This window comes from Taudactylus pleione, unplaced genomic scaffold (assembly GCF_031769625.1).
Source record: "Taudactylus pleione unplaced genomic scaffold, aTauple2 ptg000436l, whole genome shotgun sequence".
Lineage (NCBI taxonomy): Eukaryota > Metazoa > Chordata > Amphibia > Anura > Myobatrachidae > Taudactylus > Taudactylus pleione.
Window position 1 is genome coordinate 2,313,277 of NW_028284838.1, and position 26,834 is coordinate 2,340,110.

At 44.2% G+C, this 26,834-nt stretch overlaps 1 protein-coding gene across 1 annotated transcript; it reads left to right on the forward strand.

Moving 5' to 3' along the window:
* LOC148505812 (uncharacterized) lies at positions 1-26,834 on the forward strand. The gene is made up of 3 exons (XM_088447639.1): positions 1-251; positions 22,968-23,517; positions 26,397-26,834. The coding sequence occupies exons 1-3, from the start codon at positions 1-3 to the stop codon at positions 26,832-26,834; spliced, it is 1,239 nt and encodes a 412-aa protein (XP_088303765.1).

The following is a 26,834-nucleotide window of genomic DNA, read 5'->3' on the forward strand; positions in this document are numbered from 1 at the left end:
ATGGCTGAGCAAATGCAAATTGCATGGAAACTGCTTGAATTTCATGATTCCATTTCACTTTCAAAGTCTGAGAGACAAGTCAGGAGGACAGGGAGGCTGAAGCAATGGCAGCTGGATAGATGTCCACACTTCAACTCATCGTTGACTCACTCACTGGAAAACAAAAAGACCTTACTATACGAGGCTGCCTGGAGAGGAGATCTAGAGCAAGTGAATACCTTACTCAACTTTGGGATATCCGTAAACTGTCAGTAAGTTCATGTAAATATACTGTATGTGTCATGGCTAACATAAAAAAAAATATTTGAAAACAATTACCATTATCAGGCCTATTTCTAAATAATGAATATGCAGGCATCATTTTATGGTGCTACATCTCATAAACTAACTACAGTACAACAGGGGGTAAATGTTATAGACGTTTTTTTATTTTTGATTTGTACTATAAAACATTTAATATATTTGCCTGCAGCAAATCACTTGAGGTGAAGATCATCATGAATGTATTTTCACATTATTCAAGTTTGCTATGTTAATCTTAGATTAATTGCTCTATACTGACATTAAAATAATGCATTCAAAGTTTAAGCAATGTAATATACATAATCGGTGTCTAAGATTACTAAATACCCTGCTGAATAGCAGTCACAGACCTGTGATACCTAGTGGTGCCATACTGTACTTGCCTTTGAGCAGTAGTCATTATTACATGCACTAACCAAGACCTTTAATTTCAACACTGTAAACAAACACCAAAGTAACTAATTTAATACATGGTAACATTATTGTACTTTCTCCTCTACTCATAACTTAGCAAATACAGATTTGTTTGGATGACTATTATATATTGTTATGTGTCCTTCAGCATACAATGTTTTTCCTTTGTATAGAAAATGTGCATACAAAGGAACATGATGGGGAGGTTTACAAAGCAAACAGGCTTTTAAAGGCTGTGATTTATTCATGTCTACATTAAAAATATGTTTATTCAAGGTTACACAGATATACTGTATACGTGACTTGTCAAATCAGAAAGCTAAGGCATGCAGCGCATTAGTACAAAAGTAGATAATTAAATGTATATTAGTGCACAAGATTAATTACAGATCATCATAAAATAAATCATACTTTTAACTAATAATTCAGATATGCTACACAAATATAAAAGATTATTACATGCTGTACTCAGAAGTGAAAGTGTTTTTCATACAGATAGCAATTGCAAAAGTCTATATATTTCGACCATACAAGACCTTATATATCCTCTCAAGGACGAAGCTAGGGTGTTCGGCTCGGAATGGGATTGTTCAAATCCCGACAATGCTAGCCCGGCAGGACTGAATCCTGACAGCGGAGGTAAGTAACCCTAACCTTCCCCCCCCGCTAACCCTCCCTTAGGGGTGCCTAACCCTAACCTCCCCCTAGTGCCTAACCTTAACCTCCCCCCGTTAGTGCCTAAATCTAACCCCCCCTCCCCGCACACTAAACCTAACCCTCCCAGGGGGGGGGGGGTGCCTGACCCCAACCTTCCCCCAGGGGTGCCTAACCCTAATCCCCCCTTCCCCTAGCCTAACCCTAAATCCCCCCAGGGTGCCCTAAACCTAACCCTCCCCCCATCCCCGGACTAAGTGACTACTTACCCCATCAGCGACGATGTGGATGGCGGAGGTCGGGTTCCAGTGTCGAGATTATGACAGGCGTTGGTATTTCAACACCGGTCATGAATCCCTAGCCGGCATTCTGCCATTGGGATTGTGACCGGCAGCCACATAACTACATCCCGTTTGGCACCCCCTGCAAACTATAAATCTGATTCACATTACATCACATACAGTAGTAGTGTCCCTTATTCACATTAAGGCACACAGTAGTGCCCCTTATTCACATTACGCTGCACAGTAGTACCCCTTATACACGTTACACCACACAGTAGTGCCCCTCATACATATGCCACAGCAGTAGTGCCCCTTATACACATGCCACAGTAGCAGTGCCCCTATACACATAATGCCACAGTAATAGTTCCCCTTATACATATAATGGGATAGATGTATGAATCAGTGAAAAGAGTGGAAGTGTGCCAGTGGAGAAGTTGCCCATGGCAACCAGTCAGCTACGAGGTTGCATTTATCAAGTACTATAAAATGATAGGTAGAAGCTGTTTGGTTGCAATAGGTAACTTCTCCACTGGCACAATTCCACTCTTTTCACTGCTTCATACATCTACCCCAATGTCCACAGTAGTGCCCCTTATACACATAATGTACACAGTAGTAGTGCCCCTTATACACATAATGTCCACAGTAGTAGTGCCCATATACATATAATGTGTACCGTAGTGTCTCTGGCAAATAATGCCCACAGTAGTAGTGTGCCTTACACATAATACCCACAATAGTAGTGCCCCTTATACACATATTGCCCACAGTAGTAGTGCCCCTTATACACATAATACCTATAGTAGTGACCCTTATACACACAATGCTTACAGTACTAGTGCCCCTTATACACATAATACCCATAGTAATGATCCTTATACACATAAACAGCACTGTACTTACCTGAAGTCCCACTCCTGTGCCCGCCGCCGTCCGACAGCTCCTTGCGCTTGGCACTATGGGAGAGACGTCATTATGTATCTCACTACACACACTGCAGGAGCTGGAAGGCGGAGCTCAGGAGTGAGATCCAACCTCCGGCTGCAGGGAAGGAGCCGCTGGGCACCTGCTGGTAACAATCTCAGTGGGCGCCTGGCAAATGGAGAAGGTGGTGGCTGCTCCTCTCCAATCCAGCGCCTCCCTGCATTGCAGTGCCCGCTTACCACATTGTGCCAGCCCAGATTCCTCTAATTCAGAGATTTGGCAGATTGATTTGCCAAATGTGGTTGATCATTTCATTACATAAGAAAAATATTCAAAGGCTGTATATAGGTATCAGTGATTAATTCCATGAGGAGTAGGTTTATTATTGCAAGCACCACAGATGGCAGAATTTCTACCAGAAACTCCTGGCGCTCATGTAGTTAATTAAGAACAGCAGGGAAAAATTAGCAGATAGTGTAAAAAGTTTAGTGAAAAAATTCAACAACAATGAATTGTAAAACCAGAAAGGACATACACTGCGCTTAGGGCCTGATTCAGCTTTGGGAATAGAGTGAGAAATAGCACTTAACTGTGAACCTGGACAAACCATATTGCAATGCAAGGGGTGTAAATACATAAATTTTTTTGCATGTGGGGTAAATACTGGCTGCTTTTGCATGTAGACCACAAATACTGCACAGCTTTATTATTACTCTACAATTTACATGTCAGTTTGGAAACACTCCTCCCAAATCTAAATCTCTCTGCACATTTTAAATCTGCCCCACCTGCAGTGCAGCATGGTTTCACCAAGATGATAAGTTGAGTGAGATATCGCTCTCTATTCCCAAAGCTGAATCATAGATGGATATCTACACATAAATTGAGTGAAAAACATGGACTACACATAAAAACCATGAACAGTGATTTTTTTTGAAAGGCAAATACTTTTACTAATAGGATAGAAATAGAAATATATGTAAAAATATACCAAAACTAGGTACAACCACTATAATGCAGTTCACAATACAATACACATATTAAAAAATGAAAATAAAATACAATACAGTATAGTTGGTAATAGAGAGTGGTCTTCTGATATAAAAAAAAAAGTAATGAGTTCTTATATGTGCTAATAAGCACTACATGTGGATCTCCAATTGTGAAATGGACATTAAATAGTTTCTAGTGTTTATTTCCAAATGTGCTTTTAGATGTATTTGCACTGGATATAAATATCTTCACATCAATCTCCATTTTTAACAAGTAATAGTAGCAGCAATTTTGGGATAATAGTACCTGTATGTAAGGTAAAGCCTGGTACTTGTGCTGGCGTCCCAGTGGAATCAAGTTTCTCACACAGGTGCACTTAGGAGGTCCCAGGACCTCACTTTCTATTTCATCTGTATGAGTGTAAGTTCCAGCGGCACAATACTTGGTCCAGCGGCTGATGGAATAATGGCTTACCGGAGTAGATTCCGGGCTCGTAGTGCCGCTGTGGCTGTGTTTAGCTCTATGCATCTCGAGCTCAATATTTAGTCAAACGGCTGGTGTAGCAGAAATAGTGAGGCGTAATTCGGAGCTAGCAGTGCCGCTGAGAATCAGTTCACCTCCGTGTGTCTCATGCTCCGTTCTCTGGACGCAACGGCATAAAATCTCTTGATGGTCTCGAGGCAAAACAGATATCAAACTGCTGGTAGGTTAATAGTGTCAACGCGTTTTGTCTCTGAGCCACAGAAACTTTTTCAAGACTCAAAAATATTCAAAGGCTGTATTTAGGTATCAGTGATTAATTCCATGAGAAGTAGTTTTATTATTGCAAGCACATAGAAAACAATGTTTTGGGAATGGGGTCCTCTTTCTTTGTTTGTGGTGATCGTCGCATCTTTGCTCCGGACGCAACTCTAATTTACATTTAAGGTTGAACCTATTGTAAGTTGTAACTGTCTATTGGGAGATTTGCATTGATACAGATGTGTCCTCTTCCATCTTTGCCACTTTGACAGTAAACGTGCGCACGCATCCCGCCATGTGACTTGCCGTGCAGCGTGTACCACGTTATGCACCATGCAATCCTAAGGATATCGGTATACGTGGTGCGATTTGCCACATTAGCAGTAAAGATACAAGAGGACATATCTGTACATTCTGCATAAAATATACTTAGCTGCTAATTCAATTTGGTGTGATTTGCCATCGGAACGGCAGCGCATCATCAAATGCAACATTTGCACTCCATAGCCACAAGTAATATTGATTTTAGCCCATTGCTTACTGAAATTACCATTTGAAAACAGTGCCAGCAGGGCAATGCCATGGAAAACAAACTGTCAGATCTTCTCCTCATCCTATTCAACTTCCCGCTACTTGCCTGGTTTTGGTATATCTGTCTCTCCTGATTCTTTTCCTCTTACCAACATGCCCCTTTGTTTGCCAGCTGACGGGGAAATGCAACCTGACTAAAGTAATTTGAACAATGATTTTTATGATAAATAATTCACTAAATATATTACTTACAATTAAATATATTGCTGACAACTTCCTCTATGATCAAGTTCATTCACACTCGCTGCGATGGTAGCACTGCCCATGTGTCACTCCATTTAACATGATTACAGACTGATGCAAAACCAGTAAATGGGTGCCCTCAAAGAATCAGCACTCAGAGCTGGACTGGTCTGGCAGAAGCAGAAACCCACAGCCAGAACTACACTATACCACACTACTCTGTAACAATCAGCCTGAACTACACTATACCACACTACTCTGTAACAATCAGCCAGAACTACACTATACTACATTACTCTGTAACAATTGGCCAGAACTACATCACATTACTCTGTAACAACGGGCCAGAACTACACTATACCACACTACTCTGTAACAATCGGCCAGAACTACACTATACTACATTACTCTGTAACAATCAGCCAGAACTACACTATACCACACTACTCTGTAACAATCAGCCAGAACTACACTATACTACATTACTCTGTAACAATTGGCCAGAACTACATCACATTACTCTGTAACAACGGGCCAGAACTACACTATACCACACTACTCTGTAACAATCGGCCAGAACTACACTATACTACATTACTCTGTAACAAAGGGCCAGAACTACACTATACCACACTACTCTGTAACAAAGGGCCAGAACTACACTATACCACACTACTCTGTAACAATCGGCCAGAACTACAGTATACCACACTACTCTGTAACAATTGGCCAGAACTACACTATACCACACTACTCTGTAACAATTGGCCAGAACTACACTATACCACACTACTCTGTAAGAATTGGCCAGAACTACACTATACCACACTACTCTGTAGCAACCGGCCAGAACTACACTATACCACACTACTCTGTAACAACCGGCCAGAACTACACTATACCACACTACTCTGTAACAATTGGCCAGAACTACACTATATCACACTACTCTGTAACAATCGGCCATAACTACACTATACCAGACTACTCTGTAACAATCGGCCAGAACTACACTATACCACACTACTCTGTAACAATCAGCCAGAACTACACTCTACCACACTGCTCTGTAACAATCGGCCAGAACTACACTATACCACACTACTCTGTAACAATCGGCCATAACTACACTATACCAGACTACTCTGTAACAATCGGCCAGAACTACACTATACCACACTGCTCTGTAACAATCGGCCAGAACTACACTATACCACACTGCTCTGTAACAATCGGCCAGAACTATACTATACCACACTACTCTGTAACAATCCAACATGGAACCTTCTCTACTTCTTCAGGTAATAATGCTCCAGAGCAGTAAGACATTTAATTATATGTATAAGGGGCACTACTGTGGACATTAAGCCCCAGCCAGTCATTATTTCAACCACTGGCACCTGCACTTCCACACTAAACCCCCTGGCCTCACTGAATTTACAATTTTATTAAACTCAAATGCAGTTATAAATGTCAGGTCACATCCTATTAATGAATTCATAATCCATCCAGCAGCATTTCCCAAATCCCACATTTGTGTGAGTCATTATGGCAGCCAAGCAGTTCTTTGAGCTAATGTAATAAGGTGCAATCTGGTGCCGCTGCGAAAACTCCTGTGAGTCTTCCTGTAGTTTTAAAGTGGCAATTATTTTATAGGTAAAAACCAGCTTGATTTGCCTTTAAAATTATTGTTGCTTTAAAACTACGAGATTACTCGCAGCGTTACCAGATCGAACCCTATTACATAAGCCCATGTTACATAAGTCCATACGAGGTCCCTGGTTGTTTGGAGAGTCTAATCTTGTTTCATCATATAACCACCATCCCCATGACCCCAGGAGAGGCTCAGGGAAAGAAAGGGAAGAAAAAAGAAAACTATTTATATAAAGCCTGCGCTGGTTCCTACTATAAAAATGGATTCCACTGTGATGGGTCAGTTGGTGACTGAAAACATAAACTAATTATTTAAAAATAGAACCTGAAAAGATTATAAAGCACAACAAAAACAATATACAAATATTCCATATGTTGTCTATTCACTGTTACAAAACCTAAAATAGCTGTAAAAGTAGGATACTTATTGTCATCTTCTTAGGGTATGTAGTCATTATGTTGACATTCTGAATGTCAACAACACAGGAGTAGAGTAGGGTTAGGCCTCTAACACTAGAAAATTGCTAGGTTGACTAGCCGACATAAACAATCTCAGCATAATAACTATGGGGGTCATTCAGACCCGCCCGCGAGCAAAGGACGCTCGCAAGCGGGTCGATGTTGTGCGCATGCGCACGACGGAGGGAGCTCCGTCGTGCGCATGCGCGAGACCCGGCGAGCGACGAGGAATACGTCGCTCGGGGTCTCGCACCAAAGGGGGCGTGCTGTCGATGGTGAGTGACAGCACGCCCCCTTTGGTGGGCGTGCCGGGGGCATGGCTGCCAGACGGAGGCGTTTCCATGGGAACGCCTACCGTCTGAAGCCGGCCCCACTGACATCAGTAATGATGTCAGTGGGAGTGATTTTGGCTCTGATAGAGCCAAAATCACTCCTGGGCTTGCGCCAGCGAGACCCTACCGCAGGGTCTCGTCGCAAGCCCGATGGTCGCGATGGTCTATGACCATCGCGACCATCTTTTTGGCCGCTCGCATATGCTGTGGGTGGTCACCCACAGCTATGCGAGCGGCCAGGAGGCCGCTCCATTTTCAGGGAGGAGGGCACTGATTCAGAGCGAGCGCTCTGGTCAGAGCGTTCGGCTCTGAATCAGGCCCTATGTTCTGAAAGTCGGAATTCAGAAAATGTTCACACTTGCAATGTCAACATTATATTGATATTCTGAAAGTCGACGTAACATACCACCCCCCATCTGAGCAGATAGATATTATTAAAGTTCACATTGATAAAAAAAATGTAGTGTTTGTATATTGAGACTTATTGTTCATACACACTGAACAACCATCATCTGTCATCTACTGGCCGGGGGTCACGTCGCGCTCCCCTCCCCGCGGCCCCTGCAGCAAGAGTATGGGCAGTCGGCTGACCGCATGTACACACCGCACCATGAGCAGATATATCTGCCATCGGCTGTGCAGCACAGCCGACGCAATAGGTCTGTGAACGTCATTCACAGACATATCGCTGGTACACACTCGGCCAATATATCTGCCAGTGTGTATCCAGCTTTAGGTTGTGACACAGATTACGTACTACACTAGTTGGCATACTGTATAATGCGTAAATTGGCACTGCACATGCCCAGAGTGTGCCCACACATATGCGTTCATGCAAATTTGCGTGATTCTGCCAATGACACCTGCCTGCTCCTGGATGGTGGGGACAGGCAGGACAGGTGAATACTCTAACATAGGTCAGGTACCATTAGGGGGGAGGGGGTTCTGAGTACCTAGAAACGCCCCCTGGACCTGCAGCCACAAAGTATATATATATATATATATATATATATATATATATGTTATAAGGGCCCTCATGTTAAGGCTGCATCTAAAAAAACGTATTTCTCCATAGAGAATTCCGGAGGGGGGGGGGTGGGCAGGTTGTTCAAGGGGCTAAACCTCAAAAGCTATTGAAGGTACAGATCTGAAATTTTATATGGTCGGGTAGAACTGTTACTGGGTGCTGCATGCCAAATTTCAGGGCATAAACATAAACAATTAGCATTTGGGAGTAATCTAAAACTCCAACTGTCACTTTTTTCTGACATTCTCAATTAGGAACACTTTTCTGCTGTAGTCTATGGGAGTTTTTTTGGGGAAGGCAAAACTCAGGGTATGGGTGGAATTTAGACTTGGGGCTTGTTCACAGGGGGACAAATGACGTAGAGGTCCCCCGTATTTAGCGCAACCAGCACAGGGCTCTGAGCTGGTCCTGGTTCTGGAAATACAGGGAGAAAAAATGTGTAGGGTCCCCCTGTATTTACCAGAACCAGCACTGGACTCCTTCTAGCGGAGGGGTGATGCCACACCCAGGGGAGCCCTTTCACCAGGCCTCCCAGCCGCAGCATCACCCCTGACCGCTAGTCAGCCAAGGCCGGGGACCCTTGGGAGTTGGGGACCCCCCCAGTAAAGAGGTTCCCCTCCTTAGGGCACCCCAGGCCCAGGCTGATAGCCCGGGGCTATCCCCAGCACCCCTGGGCGGAGGGTGCTGGGTTGATTATGTAAAGTGTGGTGCATATGAAAATATAAATATTTTCTTTTGCTGTGGAACTACAGTTCCCAGCAAGCCTCCCCAGTATGCTGGTACTTGGAGAACCACAAGTATCAGCATGTGGGGCATTACGGGCTTGCTGGTACTTTTAGTTCCACAGCAAAAGCAATATTAAAAAAACACAACACACCATAGAAAAGTACAATTTTATTAAAACATACATGCACACACATGTACTCACACATGCACACACTATCTCACATACTCACCTAGTATCCATGAAGCCAATCTGTCCTCTTCTCCAGTAGGTAATCCAATGGGGAGTACCTGTAATAAAAATTCCATACTCACCTCCTCCTATGTGTGGATCAGGTCCTCTTCACACAATCCAGGGTCTTGGTAAAAAAAAAAAAAACGAGATACCCGGACCTTCGCACATTAGTAGTGTTCTCTAAGAACACTACTACCCGAATGACAGCTCCGCCCGGGATTTCAGTACAGAAATCCCGATGCGGAGCGCTCATTGGCTGAGAGAGGCGAGCCTTCCGCCTCTCAGCCAATGAGCTGTTCTCACCATTGACTTCAATGGTGAGAAACGAGCCTGCCCTTTTCAAAAATGACACCTCAGCGCCATTTTTGAAATTCAAAGATGGCCACCGCGAGCCAATCACGGCTTCAAATGTCATAATGTGTTATAAGGGGCACTACTATTGTTTGGCATAATGTGCATTAGGGGTACTATGGTGTGGTACACTACAGTAATGAAAAGGGGGCGCATCTTAAGGACACACCCCTTCAAAGTGACCACGTCCCCTTTTCGGCGCATAAATACGGCCTTATATATTCCATGCCTCCATTTCAAAATTCTCACTTCGACCACTGTATGTGGGAGGGCAGCAGGCAGAAATTTTGTCTAGGGTGCCTAGAAGCCTTGCATCTGCCCTGAGAAGACTAGTAAGGAGACTATTGCAATAATCAATGTGGGAGATAATGAGTGCATGAATGACAGTTTTTGCAGTGTCTTGTGTAAGAGATGGTTGTATTCTGAATATTTTTTAGATGTATGTAATCTGATTTGGAGACAAATTGAATGTTGGGAACAAAGGACAGTTCAAAGTCAAGGATGACGCCTACCCAGAGAGCTTGTGGAGTGGGTTTGATTGTCGAGTTATTGGGAGGCCAATGCAATAAAGTGACTGATTGGCTTGTATCCAAAAAAACAAAAGAGTCACGCTCGCTTTTATTATTCATTCTATGTACCAGGCAGTCGACAGCAAGCGTCAGCGGCTGCCCAGCCCTGACCATCTAGGAGCCAGGATTGCCAGAACTGGGACTCCAGTACAACGAACATCTGAGCACCCCTATGTTGTCTCAGAATGTCCATCTCAGACGCCGGGGACTGTCCAGTTGCGTATGAATTTGCAGATGCTCCCTAGGACACCACCAAAAAATGGTCCCGACACACCTGCATTTTTGTAGTCACCCACCGTTACCTCCCTAAAAACGCTGACTACCGGTCACTCACTCTGCGAATAAATCCTCACTGCATCCGCCATCTCTAATCCATCCCCATCCATGAGCAGTGCGGATTTGGAGCGTGTGCAGTCAGGCCAGTGCAAGGTTTTCTGGCACCCTAGGCAAAACTTCAGCCTACACTGCCCTCCCACCACCACCACCTATACAAAATTTCTAGCCCCTCAGGTGAAAGTATATATATCTGTCACCCCTACTGCCTCCCTGTACTACTATTGGTAGCCCCTTATGCCTCTATATGTGCCTTCTTTGCCTCTATCTGTAGCCTTTGTACCTCTAACTGTACCCCCTACTGCCTCTCTCTGCCTCAATTTGCACCCCCTTGTGTCTGTATCTGTAGCTCTTTCTGCCTCTCTATGCCTTTATCTGTGCCCCTTTAACCTGTATCTGTAATCACTGCTACCTCTCTGTGCCTCCATTTGTAGCCCCTTTTTGCCAGATTTCCCTTTCTGCACTACCCTTCCTTAATTTTATTGTAGTCTCTGGTCAACAAGTCACCTTTCCCTTAACTCTGCTCTGCTTGTCTGCTCCAGTAGTGCAACATCAGCCACAACCTCTCAGTGTTCCCTCCCTTGGTCTGTGGTGCATTGGCTAGCACAATCCATTATCTCTCCACTGCTGAATGCTGAAGTCCCACTGGTCGGTTCCTCACTCCTCGAGTCCTTCAGCTCTGCGTCGCTGTCTGCCTGCATCTCAGACACCAGCACCACCCTCGCAGGTGTCCAACAGCCAGCTTCCTTCCTATCCCCTGATGCTGTTGGCGCCTGAAGAAACAACTCCACCCACACCCTCACACCATTTGACTGATGGCGGAGTCTAACGTTCAGGCCTACCAGGAGGCATCCTTCATCTCTTCTGGCATCCGGAGCTCAAGCTCCAGTTGCTCCCCCCTCCCTACGTCCCAGAGTCTGGGTTGGCTGGTCACAACAGCACTGACATGTCTGTAATGTGTTGTGATGCAGCACCTTACCCCATTCCTACGCTCACCAGCTGTGCGATGATGTCAGCACAGCCCCCCCCCTTGTCTAGGTATCGAGCATCACTAGACAAGGGGCGAATTGCATCGTTCAGCTGGTGAGCGGGGGAGGCTGCATCACAATGCAAGAATTGTCAGTGTCACAGCTGTTGTGATTGTGACCAGCCAGCCCAGAGCAAGATAAAAGAGTGAGCAGCGGCTGCGGCTAATAGGACCTACGGCCAGGGCCAGCTCAACTAGCAACCTGTGCAAGAAATGGTGGAGCACCCCCACCCACATCTGATCTAAATATAAATATAGTGCCCCCCCCAAAATCATTATTCAACCCTCCCCTACACACGCAGCAAATGCTCACTGCGTTGCAGCCAGACCCCCCTCCTCTCACCTTTCAGGCCCCCCTCCTCAATCACTAGTGCGTGTTAGCAATAGTAGCTCAAATTCATTCAATAAATACAACAAAATTCAGTTTCAAACTCACCAACAACAAATTAAATGTTAATCCCACTCCAGGAGTTCTTGCAGTTTCGATAGTCTGTATGGGTATGTTAGGGCTGCGCAAGTGGTATCCCATGGGTCATCATGGGGCCACTGCCTACATAGACAACCTCTATATACTTCACTCTACTACATTCAGCATTCAACATAATTAAAAAATGTTTAAGTCATTTATAATTTATGTAAAAGCAAGGCCAAGATTGGGGTGTATAATGAATGATGTTTGTGTGTTCATTCCTTTAAAGTGATGTGAAAAATAAAAATTAACTAAATATATAATATTAGTAGCAAAGCACTGATATTTATAATAAACTACCCAACCTTAAATGTAAAAGACCTCCTTCATTTATCCAGCTTCATTTTTTCCTTTGTCTTTTACTACAATAATAGTCATGCATCAAGTCCATGTGTGGTTCAACACAGTACAAACGCAAACCCTTAGGTACAGAGTTAATTACAGCGGGGAACACACTGCATATAACCTCGTAATTACCTTAGAGAATAGTGTGCAATCTGATCACTGTAAGCCGGAGAACAGGAAAAGAGCGAGCAAAACAACATTTCACAGCATAGTCCTCTCCCTGATACAAAAGGAACAGTAGAATGCACGACCAAAGTATATTACAGTATACAGAAAATGGTGTAAAGTTGGCAGAATATGTCATACCCATACTAAACACACAGAAAAAGCCAAATCCACACTAAATTTGATTTTATTTCACTTTCTGGAAATTTGAATAAAATAAAATGTTTTGGCTATTTTTGGTAGATTTTGTCGTGCCAGCAGCGCGAGATTAACAATGGGGCGTATGAGACTACAGCAGCAGGCCTCCACATCAAAATAGCATGAGGATGACCAGAAGCCCAGCTGGCCACATGGCATACTTACCTACTCTCCCGATTTGACCAGGAGCCTCCCGAAAATCAGGTGGCGCTCCCGGCCGCCCGGAAAAGTAGGTAAATCTGCTGGCCGGCTGCCACCCCCTTGAGTCCCCCCACATCGCTGCGGACCCCCCCACCCCCACCCGCATCTCCATACATGCCTCCCACAGCGGGAGGGACCAATGACGCAATTCTTGCGGAATCGTGTCATCGTGGCTGTGCTACTAATAATCTGTACCTTGGTATCAATTTGAGAGCAGTTATCAACATTGTTCCTTTTTATAGAGTCATGCTTCCTCCTGGTGGATCATTCAGCCATGACAAGCAAGAAAAAAATACTGATTTGACAAATCATATGAAGTAATCTATACAGTACATACACAAACACATAAGCAATATACAAGCTGTCTGCACACTCACACAAAACACATATCATCCCCCATCTTTGACCAGTGGTTAATGCTGTGGTTAGATGAATAGCAGTGTTGAACTTTCCCAGTATACTCAAACTTATATAGGAGGCGATATACTGTATCAATTCCACATTAAATATCCGAAAAATCTGCCTATTAACGCGGATCATCACACTGCGTAAGAAAGTTTTACCTGCAGAATGTATCAAGATGGTGCCGAGTAAAACTGCAATGGTAGAAACACTGTGTAATGCAAAACCAGGTTTGATATGTGATGGTTTACAGTTATGTGATCAGAAAGTTTTAGACCAGCAGCACCGAGGAATATGTTTCACTGTGCACGTGTTGGACAGAAGGTCCCTGCTCTGTGTCACGCCTGTCTGTCTGCCCCTCCCCTTTAGAATGTAAGCTCTCATGAGCATGGACCTTTTCCCTCATGTGCTTCTCTGTACATTTTCTTCGACTCTTTACTCCCCATAAGGGCACCTAACACGTAACTGCCAACTCCCTGCTGCTTATTGTGAGTGCTTTAATCGCTATTGCAGCAATGTACAGTATATAAACCATGTCCTTCACTGTAATGTACTGTAAGTTACTTGTTTCTTGTTCACTTATTAGTTCTATGTACTATGTAAGGTGCTGCAGAACACTTGTGTCGCCATATAAATAAAGGATAATAATAATAGATAATAATAATCCAAACCAGGGGCAATGCTCAACATTGCTATGGAAAACAGTGCAACATTCGTCACTTAAGCAATCCACCCAAAGAAACTGACGGAATTAAAGATAACTAAACAAATTTGGGGACATTTGGGAAATACCCGTAAAAAGTTAAAGGGGTCTAACCCAAAAATATTTTTTGATAATGCATTTTGACAAAACAATGAAAAAAAAAGGGAACAAATATTGATGGCTCATGCTCTCTTCAAACATGTCTGCCTAAGCAATAGTGGGACAACATTACATGTACACATACAATTGTGGTCTGAAATAATCTCTCATTACTTTTATACTAAAATACCTGTATTTACACCATCTGAGGCTGGCGATAAATACAGGAAAATATTTGTTGATTTTTTTACTTGATACATACCAAAATATTTCCAGTCATTTTCCATTACATTTAGAAGATATTGCGATATTAATTACTATAAACTAGGGGTGAGCGGGTTCGGATTTCTGAAATCCGAACCCCCCCGAGCCCCCCCGATCCGAGTCCGATCCGAGTCAGGCTCGACTTTTCCCGCCTGACTCGGATCTGACATCGAGGCAAAACGTCATCATCCCGCCTTCCGAGTCTCGCGGGTTTTGGATCCTATATAAGGTACCCGCGTCGGCGCCATTTTCTCACTCGGCTGTGGACAGTGAAGAGGGAGGGTGGGAGTTAGTGCTGTGTAGTGTAGTGTAGTGTAGTGCTGCTGTTGTCCACTACTTCAAAGTCCATAGGGGCTGGCTGTGTTGTGCTGTGCTGCTGTTGTTAATAGGGGCTGTGTCCACTACTTCAAAGTCCATAGGGGCTGGCTGGACTGTGTTGTGCAGTCAGTTCCAAAGTCCTGTGCAGTGTCCCAGTCCTAAAGGGGTGCTGTAGTGTTGTCCAGGGGGTGCTCTGTCCATCAGGGGTGCTCCCCCCAAGTGCTAAAAAAATAATATATTTTCTGTGTTTGTGAATTGTGTGCGCAGTAGCCGCACGTGCATCAACAAAGTAGTGCCAAGCGTGCGCCTGTGTCATAAGTAAAGGGCCGGCTGGCTTGACCGTTAAGGGTGCTGTAACCCCCGAAAGTACACTCCAGTCCAAACCAAAAAAAAAATTATTTTCTGTGTTTGTGAATTGTGTGCGCAGTAGCCGCACGTGCATCAACAAAGTAGTGCCAAGCGTGCGCCTGTGTCATAAGTAAAGGGCCGGCTGGCTTGACCGTTAAGGGTGCTGTAACCCCCGAAAGTACACTCCAGTCCAAACCTAAAAAAAAATTATTTTCTGTGTTTGTGAATTGTGTGCGCAGTAGCCGCACGTGCATCAACAAAGTAGTGCCAAGCGTGCGCCTGTGTCATAAGTAAAGGGCCGGCTGGCTTGACCGTTAAAGGGTGCTGTAACCCCCGAAAGTACACTCCAGTCCAAACCAAAAAAAAATTATTTTCTGTGTTTGTGAATTGTGTGCGCAGTAGCCGCACGTGCATCAACAAAGTAGTGCCAAGCGTGCGCCTGTGTCATAAGTAAAGGGCCGGCTGGCTTGACCGTTAAGGGTGCTGTAACCCCCGAAAGTACACTCCAGTCCAAACCTAAAAAAAAATTATTTTCTGTGTTTGTGAATTGTGTGCGCAGTAGCCGCACGTGCATCAACAAAGTAGTGCCAAGAGTGCCCCTGTGTCATAAGTAAAGGGCCCGCTGGCTTGACCGTTAAAGGGTGCTGTAACCCCCGAAAGTACACTCCAGTCCAAACCAAAAAAAAAATTATTTTCTGTGTTTGTGAATTGTGTGCGCAGTAGCCGCACGTGCATCAACAAAGTAGTGCCAAGCGTGCGCCTGTGTCATAAGTAAAGGGCCGGCTGGCTTGACCGTTAAGGGTGCTGTAACCCCCGAAAGTACACTCCAGTCCAAACCTAAAAAAAAATTATTTTCTGTGTTTGTGAATTGTGTGCGCAGTAGCCGCACGTGCATCAACAAAGTAGTGCCAAGCGTGCGCCTGTGTCATAAGTAAAGGGCCGGCTGGCTTGACCGTTAAAGGGTGCTGTAACCCCCGAAAGTACACTCCAGTCCAAACCAAAAAAAAATTATTTTCTGTGTTTGTGAATTGTGTGCGCAGTAGCCGCACGTGCATCAACAAAGTAGTGCCAAGCGTGCGCCTGTGTCATAAGTAAAGGGCCGGCTGGCTTGACCGTTAAGGGTGCTGTAACCCCCGAAAGTACACTCCAGTCCAAACCTAAAAAAAAATTATTTTCTGTGTTTGAATTGTGTGCGCAGTAGCCGCACGTGCATCAACAAAGTAGTGCCAAGAGTGCGCCTGTGTCATAAGTAAAGGGCCGGCTGGCTTGACCGTTAAAGGGTGCTGTAACCCCCGAAAGTACACTCCAGTCCAAACCAAAAAAAAATTATTTTCTGTGTTTGTGAATTGTGTGCGCAGTAGCCGCACGTGCATCAACAAAGTAGTGCCAAGCGTGCGCCTGTGTCATAAGTAAAGGGCCGGCTGGCTTGACCGTTAAAGGGTGCTGTAACCCCTGAAAGTACACTCCAGTCCAAACCAAAAAAAAATTATTTTCTGTGTTTGTGAATTGTGTGCGCAGTAGCCGCACGTGCATCAACAAAGTAGTGCCAAGCGTGCGCCTGTGTCATAAGTAAAGGGCCGGCTGGCTTGACCGTTAAGGGTGCTGTAACTCCCGAAAGTACACTCCAGTCCAAACCAAAAAAAAAATTATTTTCTGTGTTTGTGAATTGTGTGCGCAGTAGCCGCACGTGCATCAACAAAGTAGTGCCAAGAGTGCGCCTGTGTCATAAGTAAAGGGCCGGCTGGCTTGACCGTTAAAGGGTGCTGTAACCCACAAAGTACACTCCAGTCCGAACCAAAAAAAAATTTATTTTCTGTGTTTAGCCGCACGTATATATCAAATCGATATAACATAAATGGAGGACCAAACTTTCTCCGATAAAAATAAAATAGAGAAAGATCAAGAACCACTTCCTCCTAGTGCTGAAGCTGCTGCCACTAGTCATGACATAGACGATAACATGCCATCAACGTCGTCTGCCAAGGCCGATGCCCAATGTCATAGTAGAGGGCACATACAATCCCAAATGGCAAAGTTCAGGAAAATGACCTTGAAAAAGACATTTAAATCAGCTGAAGAGAAACGTAAACTTGCCAATATGCCATTTACGACACGGAGTGGCAAGGAACGGCTAAGGTCGATCCCTAGTATGTTCATGACTAGTGGTTCAGCTTCACATGACGATGGAAGCACTCCTCCCACTAAAAAAATCAAAAGAGTTAAGCTGGCAAAAGCACAGCGAAGAACTGTGCTTTCTAAGAAGATATCACAAATCCCCAAAGAGAGTCCAAGTGTGGTGGTGGTTGCGATGCCTGACCTTCCCAGCACTGGACGGGAAGAGGTGGCTCTTTCCACCATTTGCACGCCCCCTGCAAGTGCTGAAAGGAGCACCCACAGTCCACTTGCTGATATGCAAATTGAAGATGTCACTGTTGAAGTACAACAGGATGAGGATACTGGTGTAGCTGGCGCTGAGGAGGAAGTTGGCGAGGAGGATTCTGATGGTGATGTGGTTTGTTTAAATCAGGCTCCGGGGGAGACAGTTGTTGTCCGTGGGATGAAAAAGCCCATCACGGTCATGCCTGGGCAGAAGACCAAACATTCCACCTCTTTGGTCTGGCAATATTTCTATCCAAATCCGGACAACAACTGTCTTGCCATATGTACCATATGTAAAGGTGAAATAAGTAGGGGTAGGGACGTCAACCACCTAGGAACATCCTCCCTTATACGGCACCTGCAGCGCGTTCATAAAAAGTTACTGTCAAGTTCAGAAACTTTGGCTCAGACCGTAAGCAGTCCAGGGACACCTAAATCCCGTTGTCCTGTTGTATCCAAGCGCCTGCAAACCACACCGTCAACTCCCTCCTCGTCAATTTCCTCCTTAGTCAGGATCGGAAGTAGTCCTGCAGGCCATATCACTGGCATGACTGACTCTCCTATCCGGGATTCCTCCGGAGGATCCTGCATTGCTACGCCTACTGCTGCCGCTGCTGCTGTTGCTGCTGCTGCTGGGAGTCGTTCATCATCCCAGAGAGGAAGTAGGAACACCACTACTTTTACTAAACAATTGACCCTCCAACAGTCCTTAGCGAGGAGGATGAAGTACGACAGCAGTCATCCTGAAGCAAAACGTATAACTGAGGCCTTGACTGCTATGTTGGTGTTAGACGTGCGTCCGGTATCCGCCATTAGTGCAGTGGGATTTAGACAATTGATGGAGGTAGTGTGTCCCCGGTTCCAAATCCCGTCTAGATTCCACTTCACTAGGCAGGCGATACCGAGACTGTACAGAAACGTCAGAAAAAGTGTCCTCAGTGTCCTGAAAAATGCCGTTGTACACAATGTCCACTTAACCACGGACATGTGGACAAGTGGAACAGGGCAGACTAAGGACTATATGACTGTGACAGCCCACTGGGTAGATGTATCACCTTACGCAGCAACAGCAGCAGCGTCACCAGTAGCAGCATCTCAGAAACGCCAGCTCGTTACAAGGCAGGCTACGCTGTGTATCACCGGTTTCAGTAAGAGGCACACCGCCGACAACCTCTTAGAGAAACTGAGGGAAATCATCGCCCAGTGGCTTACCCCACTTAGACTCTCCTGGGGATTTGTGATATCTGACAACGCCACCAATATTGTGCGGGCATTACATCTGGGCAAATTCCAGCACGTCCCATGTTTTGCTCACACAATAAACTTGGTGGTGCAGAATTTTCTGAAAAGCGACAGGGGCGTGCAGGAGACGCTTTGGGTGGCCCGAAAAATTTCTGGCCACTTTCGCCATTCAGCGACTGCGTGCCGAAGACTGGAGCGCCAGCAAACACTCTTGAACCTGCCCCGCCATCACCTGAAGCAAGAGGTTGTGACGCGGTGGAACTCAACCCTCTATATGCTTCAGAGGATGGAGGAGCAGCAAAAGGCCATACAAGCCTATACATCCACCTATGACATAGGCAAAGGAGGGGGTATGCACCTGACTCAAGCGCAGTGGAGAATGATTTCCGTGTTGTGCAAGGTTCTTCAGCCCTTCGAACTTGCCACACGTGAAGTCAGTTCAGACACTGCCAGCTTGAGTCAGGTCATTCCCCTCATCAGGCTTTTGCAGAAGCAGCTGGAGAAAGTGAAGGAGGAGCTAAGACGGAGCGATTCCGCTCGGCATGTGGGACTTGTGGATGAAGCCCTTCATTCGCTTTGCCAGGATTCCAGGGTGGTCAATCTGTTGAAATCAGACCACTACATTTTGGCCACCGTGCTCGATCCTAGGTTTAAAGCCTATGTGGTGTCTCTCTTTCCGGCCGACACAAGCCTGCAGAGGTGCAAAGACCTGCTGGTGAACACACTGTCAGCTGAAGCGGAACGTGACACGTCAACGGCTCCTTCTTCATTTTCTCCCGCAACTGGGGCTGCCAGGAAAAAACTTAGGTATCCTAAGCAACCCGCTGGCGGTGATGCAGGGCAGGCAGGACCAAGTTTGGACATCTGGTCCGGACTGAAGGACCTGGCAACAATTTCTGACATGTCTACTGTCACTGCATATGATACTGTCACCATTGACAGAATGGTGGAGGATTACATCGGTGACAGCATCCAAGTAGGCATGTCAGACAGTCCATACCTGTACTGGCAGGAAAAAGAGGCAATTTGGAGGCCCCTGTACAAACTGGCTCTATTTTACCTGAGTTGCCCCCCCTCCAGTGTGTACTCCGAAAGAGTGTTTAGTGCAGCCGGGAACCTTGTCAGCGAAAGGCGTAGGAGGTTGCTTCCACAGAATGTGGAGAAGATGATGTTCATCAAAATGAATTATCAGCTCTTCCAGGGAGACCAGCCTCCAGAAGGTACAGAGGGACCTGTGGTGGTGGATTCAAGTGGGGACGAGTTAATACTTTGTGAGGATGAGGATGTACACACTGAAGAGGGTGAGGAATCGGTGGATGAGGATGAGGATGACATCTTGCCTCCGTAGAGCCAGTTTGTGCAGGGACACATTAATTGCCAGCTTGTTTTGTGGGGGCCCAAACGAACCAATCATTTCAGCCACAGTTGTGTGGCAGACCCTGGCGCTGAAATGATTGATTTGTTAAAGTGTGCATGTCCTGTTTATACAACATAAGGGTGGGTGGGAGGGCCCAAGGACAATTCCATCTTGCACCTCTTTTTTTCTTTGCATTATGTACAGTTTGGGGCCTAGTTTTTCTAACTGCCATCCTGCCTGCCACTGCAGTGTCACTCCTAGATGGGTCACGTGTTTGTGCCGCCCACTCGTGTCGCTTAGCATAGTCATCCAGCTACCTCGGTGCAACCTTTTGGACATAAAAACACTATTGTGAGGTGTGAGGTGTTCAGAATAGACTGGAAATGAGTGGAAATTAAGGTTATTGAGGTTAATAATAGCATAGGAGCAGAAAAACCTACAAATTCTGTGATTTTAGCTGTTTTTATGCTTTTTTTCAAAAAAATACAGATCCAAAACACAAAACCCAGAACCCAAAACACGGAAGGGTGGTTTTGGCAAAACCAATCCAGATCCAAAACACGAAGAAAGATCCAGATCCAAAACCAAAACACAAAACACGAAAAGTGGCCGGTGCACACCCCTACTATAAACATATTTAATACAATTTCACAATAAACTGCTTTCTAACATATGACAGATACTAGGTTTTCACATTCTAAATGCGAAAATCAATATTTACGCCTTTTCCCCCTGAAAACTAGCTTGATACATCAGCCCCTTAGTCTGATAAAGTTAAGCGTAGTCTGCAGCCTAATTTTTGCTTTGGGATTATTAAGGTGCCTACACACATAGCAATGTGCTCACAATCCCACGATGTGTACGATTTCCCCCTGAATTCTCTCCGGCAGTTGTGGGCACGATTTGGTCTGAAAAAGATTGACACGCGATCTATCGTGCCTCCTAAACTATCCAGTGCAACGTGCCTTGAGATTGTCAGATCTGCCCTAAAGCACAGGAAATCCGAAGATGCGATGTTGTTCCGATGCTTCTGAATCGGCCAGATCGGGTAAAATATTGCGATGTGTGTAGGTACCTTTAGGGTGGGAACAGGTGCTAATTGATCATCGGCCCGTATTCACTTAGCCCCGCTTATCAGGGATTTATTTTCGGGTCTCCTGAGACCCGAAAATAAATCTCCATTAACTGTGCAGTTACTGGGTGATAACTGCCAGTTAACGCACAAGTCCGCGACTCTATCCTGTGCGTTTACGCCCGAAAACCTGTGTTAATGCACAGGTTTAACGTGCATTAAGAAGGCTATTCCCCCACCCCCCCATAGTGTGTTATTTTATTACTACAAGATTTAAAACTTTGTTATATGATAAGACCAATAGATGTTTTCTGATGGTGGTGAGAAGAACACAAGGGATTAGATATAGTCAGCATCCACAGAGATACTGTAGTTACTTTTAAAATGAAAAAAACCTACCAGTAACTGCTTAGTAAAAAAATGTATATAAATTAAAATATATTCTGTGTTATTATAATACTATGAAAGAATTAATTTGCTCTGTAAAGTGAAGGTGTAAAAAAATTAAGGATGTGCATGTTCGGATTAGTTCAGATTTTCCCGCCAAATTCGGATTTTTCTCGTCAAAAATCGGGTCTCAGAAAGAGGCAAAACGTCAACTTTCATGGACAAACATCATCTTTCATGGACTTTTGTCCAGGAATGATGATGTTTGTTCATGAAAGATTGAAAGATGATGTTTTGCCTCTTTCTGAGACCCGATTTTTGGCAGGAAAATCCGAATTAATCTGAGCCTGCACATCCCTAAAAAAATACCAAAAAATATCATGCAAATATACAAGGAAACGTGTTATATTTTACATTTTTAGCCATGAGGTCTGTATGACCTATATGGTCTTCAAGTGGTAATTTTTGTAGTCATAGGGAGAAATAAGCCACCAGTATTTTTAGGGCACTGCCTGTTTAAGACCCTATGGCAGGGTCTCCTATATCAGGAAGTCCTGTACAGGTGTATTCACTACTGACTGACATTTCAAAAGTGGTACTAATTACTTCACTTGTTCTTCTGAGGAAACTTGAAAAAACATGCACCGTCAGGCCATGTGTACTGAACTCGACATCGCGGGCGACAGGACCAAGCATGTGCCATACACACTTGGCGATGCCGGATCAGACAGGGAGAGGGATGTGCCATCCTCATTAGCGACATCCCCCATCGGCCCTGCAGTAGGGCCGACAGGGGATGTCGCTAACGACCCGCGGGAGCGCACATATCACGGGTAAACACTAGAAGATGTACCCGATATGTCGATTCGATCCATGTTAACGGATGACATATCGTCTAGTGTGTATCCAGCTTTAGGGTACCATGAGGACTTCAGTTGGGTAAAACAATCGCCCAATGGGGATATTTTGGGCCCCGTTCCCAACTCCATTTCATTGGAAAAAAACCAACACAAAAATGGGTTAGGGTAATCTGGGCTCTAGGCAGGAGCCTAGGTTACCTTATGGATGGTCTGGTTATGGGTCACTCTCATGGAGCACATCATGGGTAAGAGAGTAGGTGGCAGCAAATCCTTTCAGGGATACTAATTTATTTACATGATTGGGATTTTTGGTTAAAAAAAAATGGTTTATATTTTATCTCTCATATTGCATTTGGCAGGGATTACAGAGGATGGTCTCCACTTCACATGGCTTCATGTTGTGGCAATCTAGCACTAGCGAAATACCTTTTACATAAAGGAGCGTCTGTCAATGTGAAGGACCGCTGGAATTATACTCCCCTTCATCGTGCTGCATGGAATGGACATACAGAGTTAGCTGAGCACCTCTTACAATGTGGTGCATCACCTGATGCCTTGACTTCTTCTGGAGAAACAACAATGCATTTAGCTGCAGCAAATGGTCATCTGCTTTGTGTCAAGACATTAGTCAAATATAATGCTTCACCCAGCATCAAAGACAACAACAAGTGGACCCCGCTACACTGGAGCTCGGTTAATGATCACGTGGATGTGCTGGATTACTTAATGTCACTTAGAGTCTCTCTAGAGGAAGAAAGTAATCTAGACATAACCATGCTTCACCTGTCTGTAGTGGCTGGGAACATACAGGTTACAAACTATATATTAAAGAGAAACGTAGATGTGAATGCGAAGGACATGAGGGGGATTACTGCTCTGCATCTTGCAGCGGAAAGTGGTAACAATGAGGTAGGTGGTTCATAAGGACACAAGATTCTTACCAAATCCATACTGAAAGGAAGTTATCCTGAAAATGATTAATATACTATGATGTATCATATTATTTTGGTTGATCCAGGGTCAAGGTCAGGAATTTCTTGGGGGAGTGGGTTTTTCCACTTTATACAAATCTTAAATAAAAAAATAGTTAGACTATACTATTTATATATAAAGTTCATACGTGTGATAATAGCACAATCACAAAAAAATTAAACTTAAAATCTATATGATTTATCTTGCTCTAGAGTTCTTCAGTTCTATACAAATGTCTATACAAGAAACAACAAAAAGTATTCCCCCAGCACTCAGAATGAAATCAGCAATAAGATTTGAAAAACTACATGGTGGTAGATAATTCAGAGATCTCAGTTGCATATATTTGCAAAGATATGGCTAAGCCTCCGGGCCGCGTCACGGCGTCTCTGATACCGGAGGTCCCTATCACTTGGTCAGAATCTGGAGTGCAGAACCCCAAAAAAGCCGGCGATAGCCAGCCACCCCAGCGAAGCACACTAGTGAGAGACTAAAGTGTTAGTATAGGATTAAAGGAAAAACTATGTGTTAATAAGTGAAGGTGTAATTAAAAAGCTAAGAAAAATATATACACAAAATATATTGGGAAGTGTAGAAGTGCTAAATAAAGTGTTAATGTGTGCCTCACCAGAGCAGCCCAGCCACACCAACCCCAAGGGGCACCGCACCCCAAACTCATCCCCAAAACTGATAACTATATCCAATTTGGGTAATATATGCCCAATATAAGGCCACGTGATAATGGCACATACAAATATACCTGAATTGAGAGCTAGCTTACCTTGGAGTCATCCCTAAGTCCTCCTAATGGCACTACAAGAACCAGCACGCCCTCCTAATGCTGGTCCCATCTATGCCTCTCAATACAGAAATACAAGTTGGAAGCTGCTCAATCACTTCAGTAATATCACTCAGGTGCATGTAAGGGAGGGGTTAGTCTATACAAGAAACAACAAAAAGTATTCCCCCAGCACTCAGAATGAAATCAGCAATAAGATTTGAAAAACTACATGGTGGTAGATAATTCAGAGATCTCAGTTGCATATATTTGCAAAGATATGGCTAAGCCTCCGGGCCGCGTCACGGCGTCTCTGATACCGGAGGTCCCTATCACTTGGTCAGAATCTGGAGTGCAGAACCCCAAAAAAGCCGGCGATAGCCAGCCACCCCAGCGAAGCACACAAATGTCTACAAGATTTTGAAGCTAGTTGGGCTTCATTAGACCAGATTGGCAAGAATCTACCATGCTTGGCCCAAGCTATTGTGTTATCAAGATCTCACAGGAGCAGATATGATACAAATCAGAAAATCTGAGGAAGCACTGCATCATTATAATCCACTGCTCACCTACTGTGTCTAGTGCAGAGGTTCCAAAACGTGGTCCTCAAGGCTCCCCAACAGCTCAGGTGTTAGAGATATCCATGGTTGAGCACAGGTGGTTAAATCAAATTGACTGAGGTACTAATTAAGTCTCCTGTGCTCAACCATGGATATCTCTAAAACCTGGACTGTTGGGCAGCATTGAGGATGTGTTTGGGAACCTCTGGTCTAGGGTATTAGACCAGTGGCATTTAAAGAATAATTTGGCTTTATAACGCCACCTGTAGTTACAAAACAAAATTCAGTATTTACAGGTATGGATCTTTTATCCAAACTGCTGGGGCATATGGTTTCCATAAAAGTTATATTTTTTTACTGCAATTCGAAGCAATCAAAAAAATGACTATAACACATTTAATCAATCATATATTTGCCAGTACTGCCCTAGTACTAGTGGAGGGCATGAAAGGTAATAACATAAATAAATGACTTTACCACTGTACAGAAGTAACTTTTTTCACAACTTTCTGATTTTTAAATGTGTCTTGCTATCCATAAAAAATTTATCACGCCAGTATTGCCCAGAAGCCAGTAAGTTTTAAAAAAATGATCATTATAATACTTATACAGTCGTAAAATCAAACACAAACTACCTTCATCCTTTTAACCTACTTTACAAGTTTGCATTATTTTATATAAAATGTATCACCAGTGACTGGAAGGTGAAAGATGTTTGTGCTGCACTTTATTAAAAAAAATGCACCTGCTGCTTTGAGCTGTTCTATTTTCAAGCTAGGAAACATATACGTGTCTCCAGAAATGTCATTTACAAAGTTCATAGGCGGAGAACATTTGGTTATGTTACTAGATAATGAAAGGCACATTGTGTTATTCTTTTGAGTAATGTAGGTACACATTGTGTTTCTCTAATGCCGCACTGTCCTATTCCTGTGGTGACAACATAAATGATAAATTAATCATTTAGATGTATTGAAATAATCAAATATGGCCAATAGGTGGCAACACAAAGCCATAATATGTGTACTGGCGTTTCAATTACTTTATCACTGCAGTGTGAACATGATTGATCTACAAAAGTGAACATATATACTATAACTATGGAAAATGACATTTTATCCAGGGCCAGGAAAGGGGGGAGAGGGGATAGCCCTGATTATAGCATGTAACAGAGACTGCTAATATCGTTTAGGAGGCTGCAGGTCACAAAACAGACCCTGAAGGATGCCAGTTATGCATATGATAACAAGTGGCAGCATACTTCCTTAAAATCAGGGAAACCAGATATTTCTAAAAACAAATGACTGATCATGGGTTTACTATACTATGCAGACCTACATTCCAATTGTATGCTTTTTTAGCAATGAAGCTTAATAGTTCATGGTAAAGATGTTTCTGTATATAAATGTATGCTAATTTATGCTACAGTGAAATCTTCAGCCAATAATCTTTCTCAGTGGCATTTCTTCTCCTTTCAGATGGCTGAGTTCCTGCTGAGGAAAGGTGCCTCCTTGCATTCACTAGATAAAAACCATCTCGCCCCATTACACAGTGCTACAGGACGAGGCCGTGCTGAGACAGTGAAACTGTTACTGAAAGAGGGAGCTTTTGTCAACTGCATCGACTTGCTAAACCTAACACCTCTACACCACGCAGCATACAGGGGTCACAGTACAGTATGTTTGTGTCTCCTCCAACATGGTGCAGACATACATGCAGAGGACTGGCTTGGGAAGACAGCACTGCACCTGGCTGTAGAGAGCGGGCATGTTAGTGTGGTTAAAACTCTGAAGGAATGGGGAGCTGATCCTTGTGCTAAAAGCAAGTGGAATGAGTCTGCTACAGACATGGCTATACAAGGCAGTTATAGGGAAATCATCAATATTTTAAACATGGGGGGCATGAATTTATGCTAA

What these genes read in the sequence shown, in the direction of transcription:
- LOC148505812 (XM_088447639.1), top strand. Translation starts at nt 1, where the DNA reads ATGGCTGAGCAAATGCAAATTGCATGGAAACTGCTTGAATTTCATGAT. An exon ending in GGGATATCCGTAAACTGTCA is followed by an intron (nt 252 to 22,967) that starts GTAAGTTCATGT and finishes TGCATTTGGCAG; the next exon opens with GGATTACAGAGGATGGTCTC. An exon ending in CGGAAAGTGGTAACAATGAG is followed by an intron (nt 23,518 to 26,396) that starts GTAGGTGGTTCA and finishes TTCTCCTTTCAG; the next exon opens with ATGGCTGAGTTCCTGCTGAG.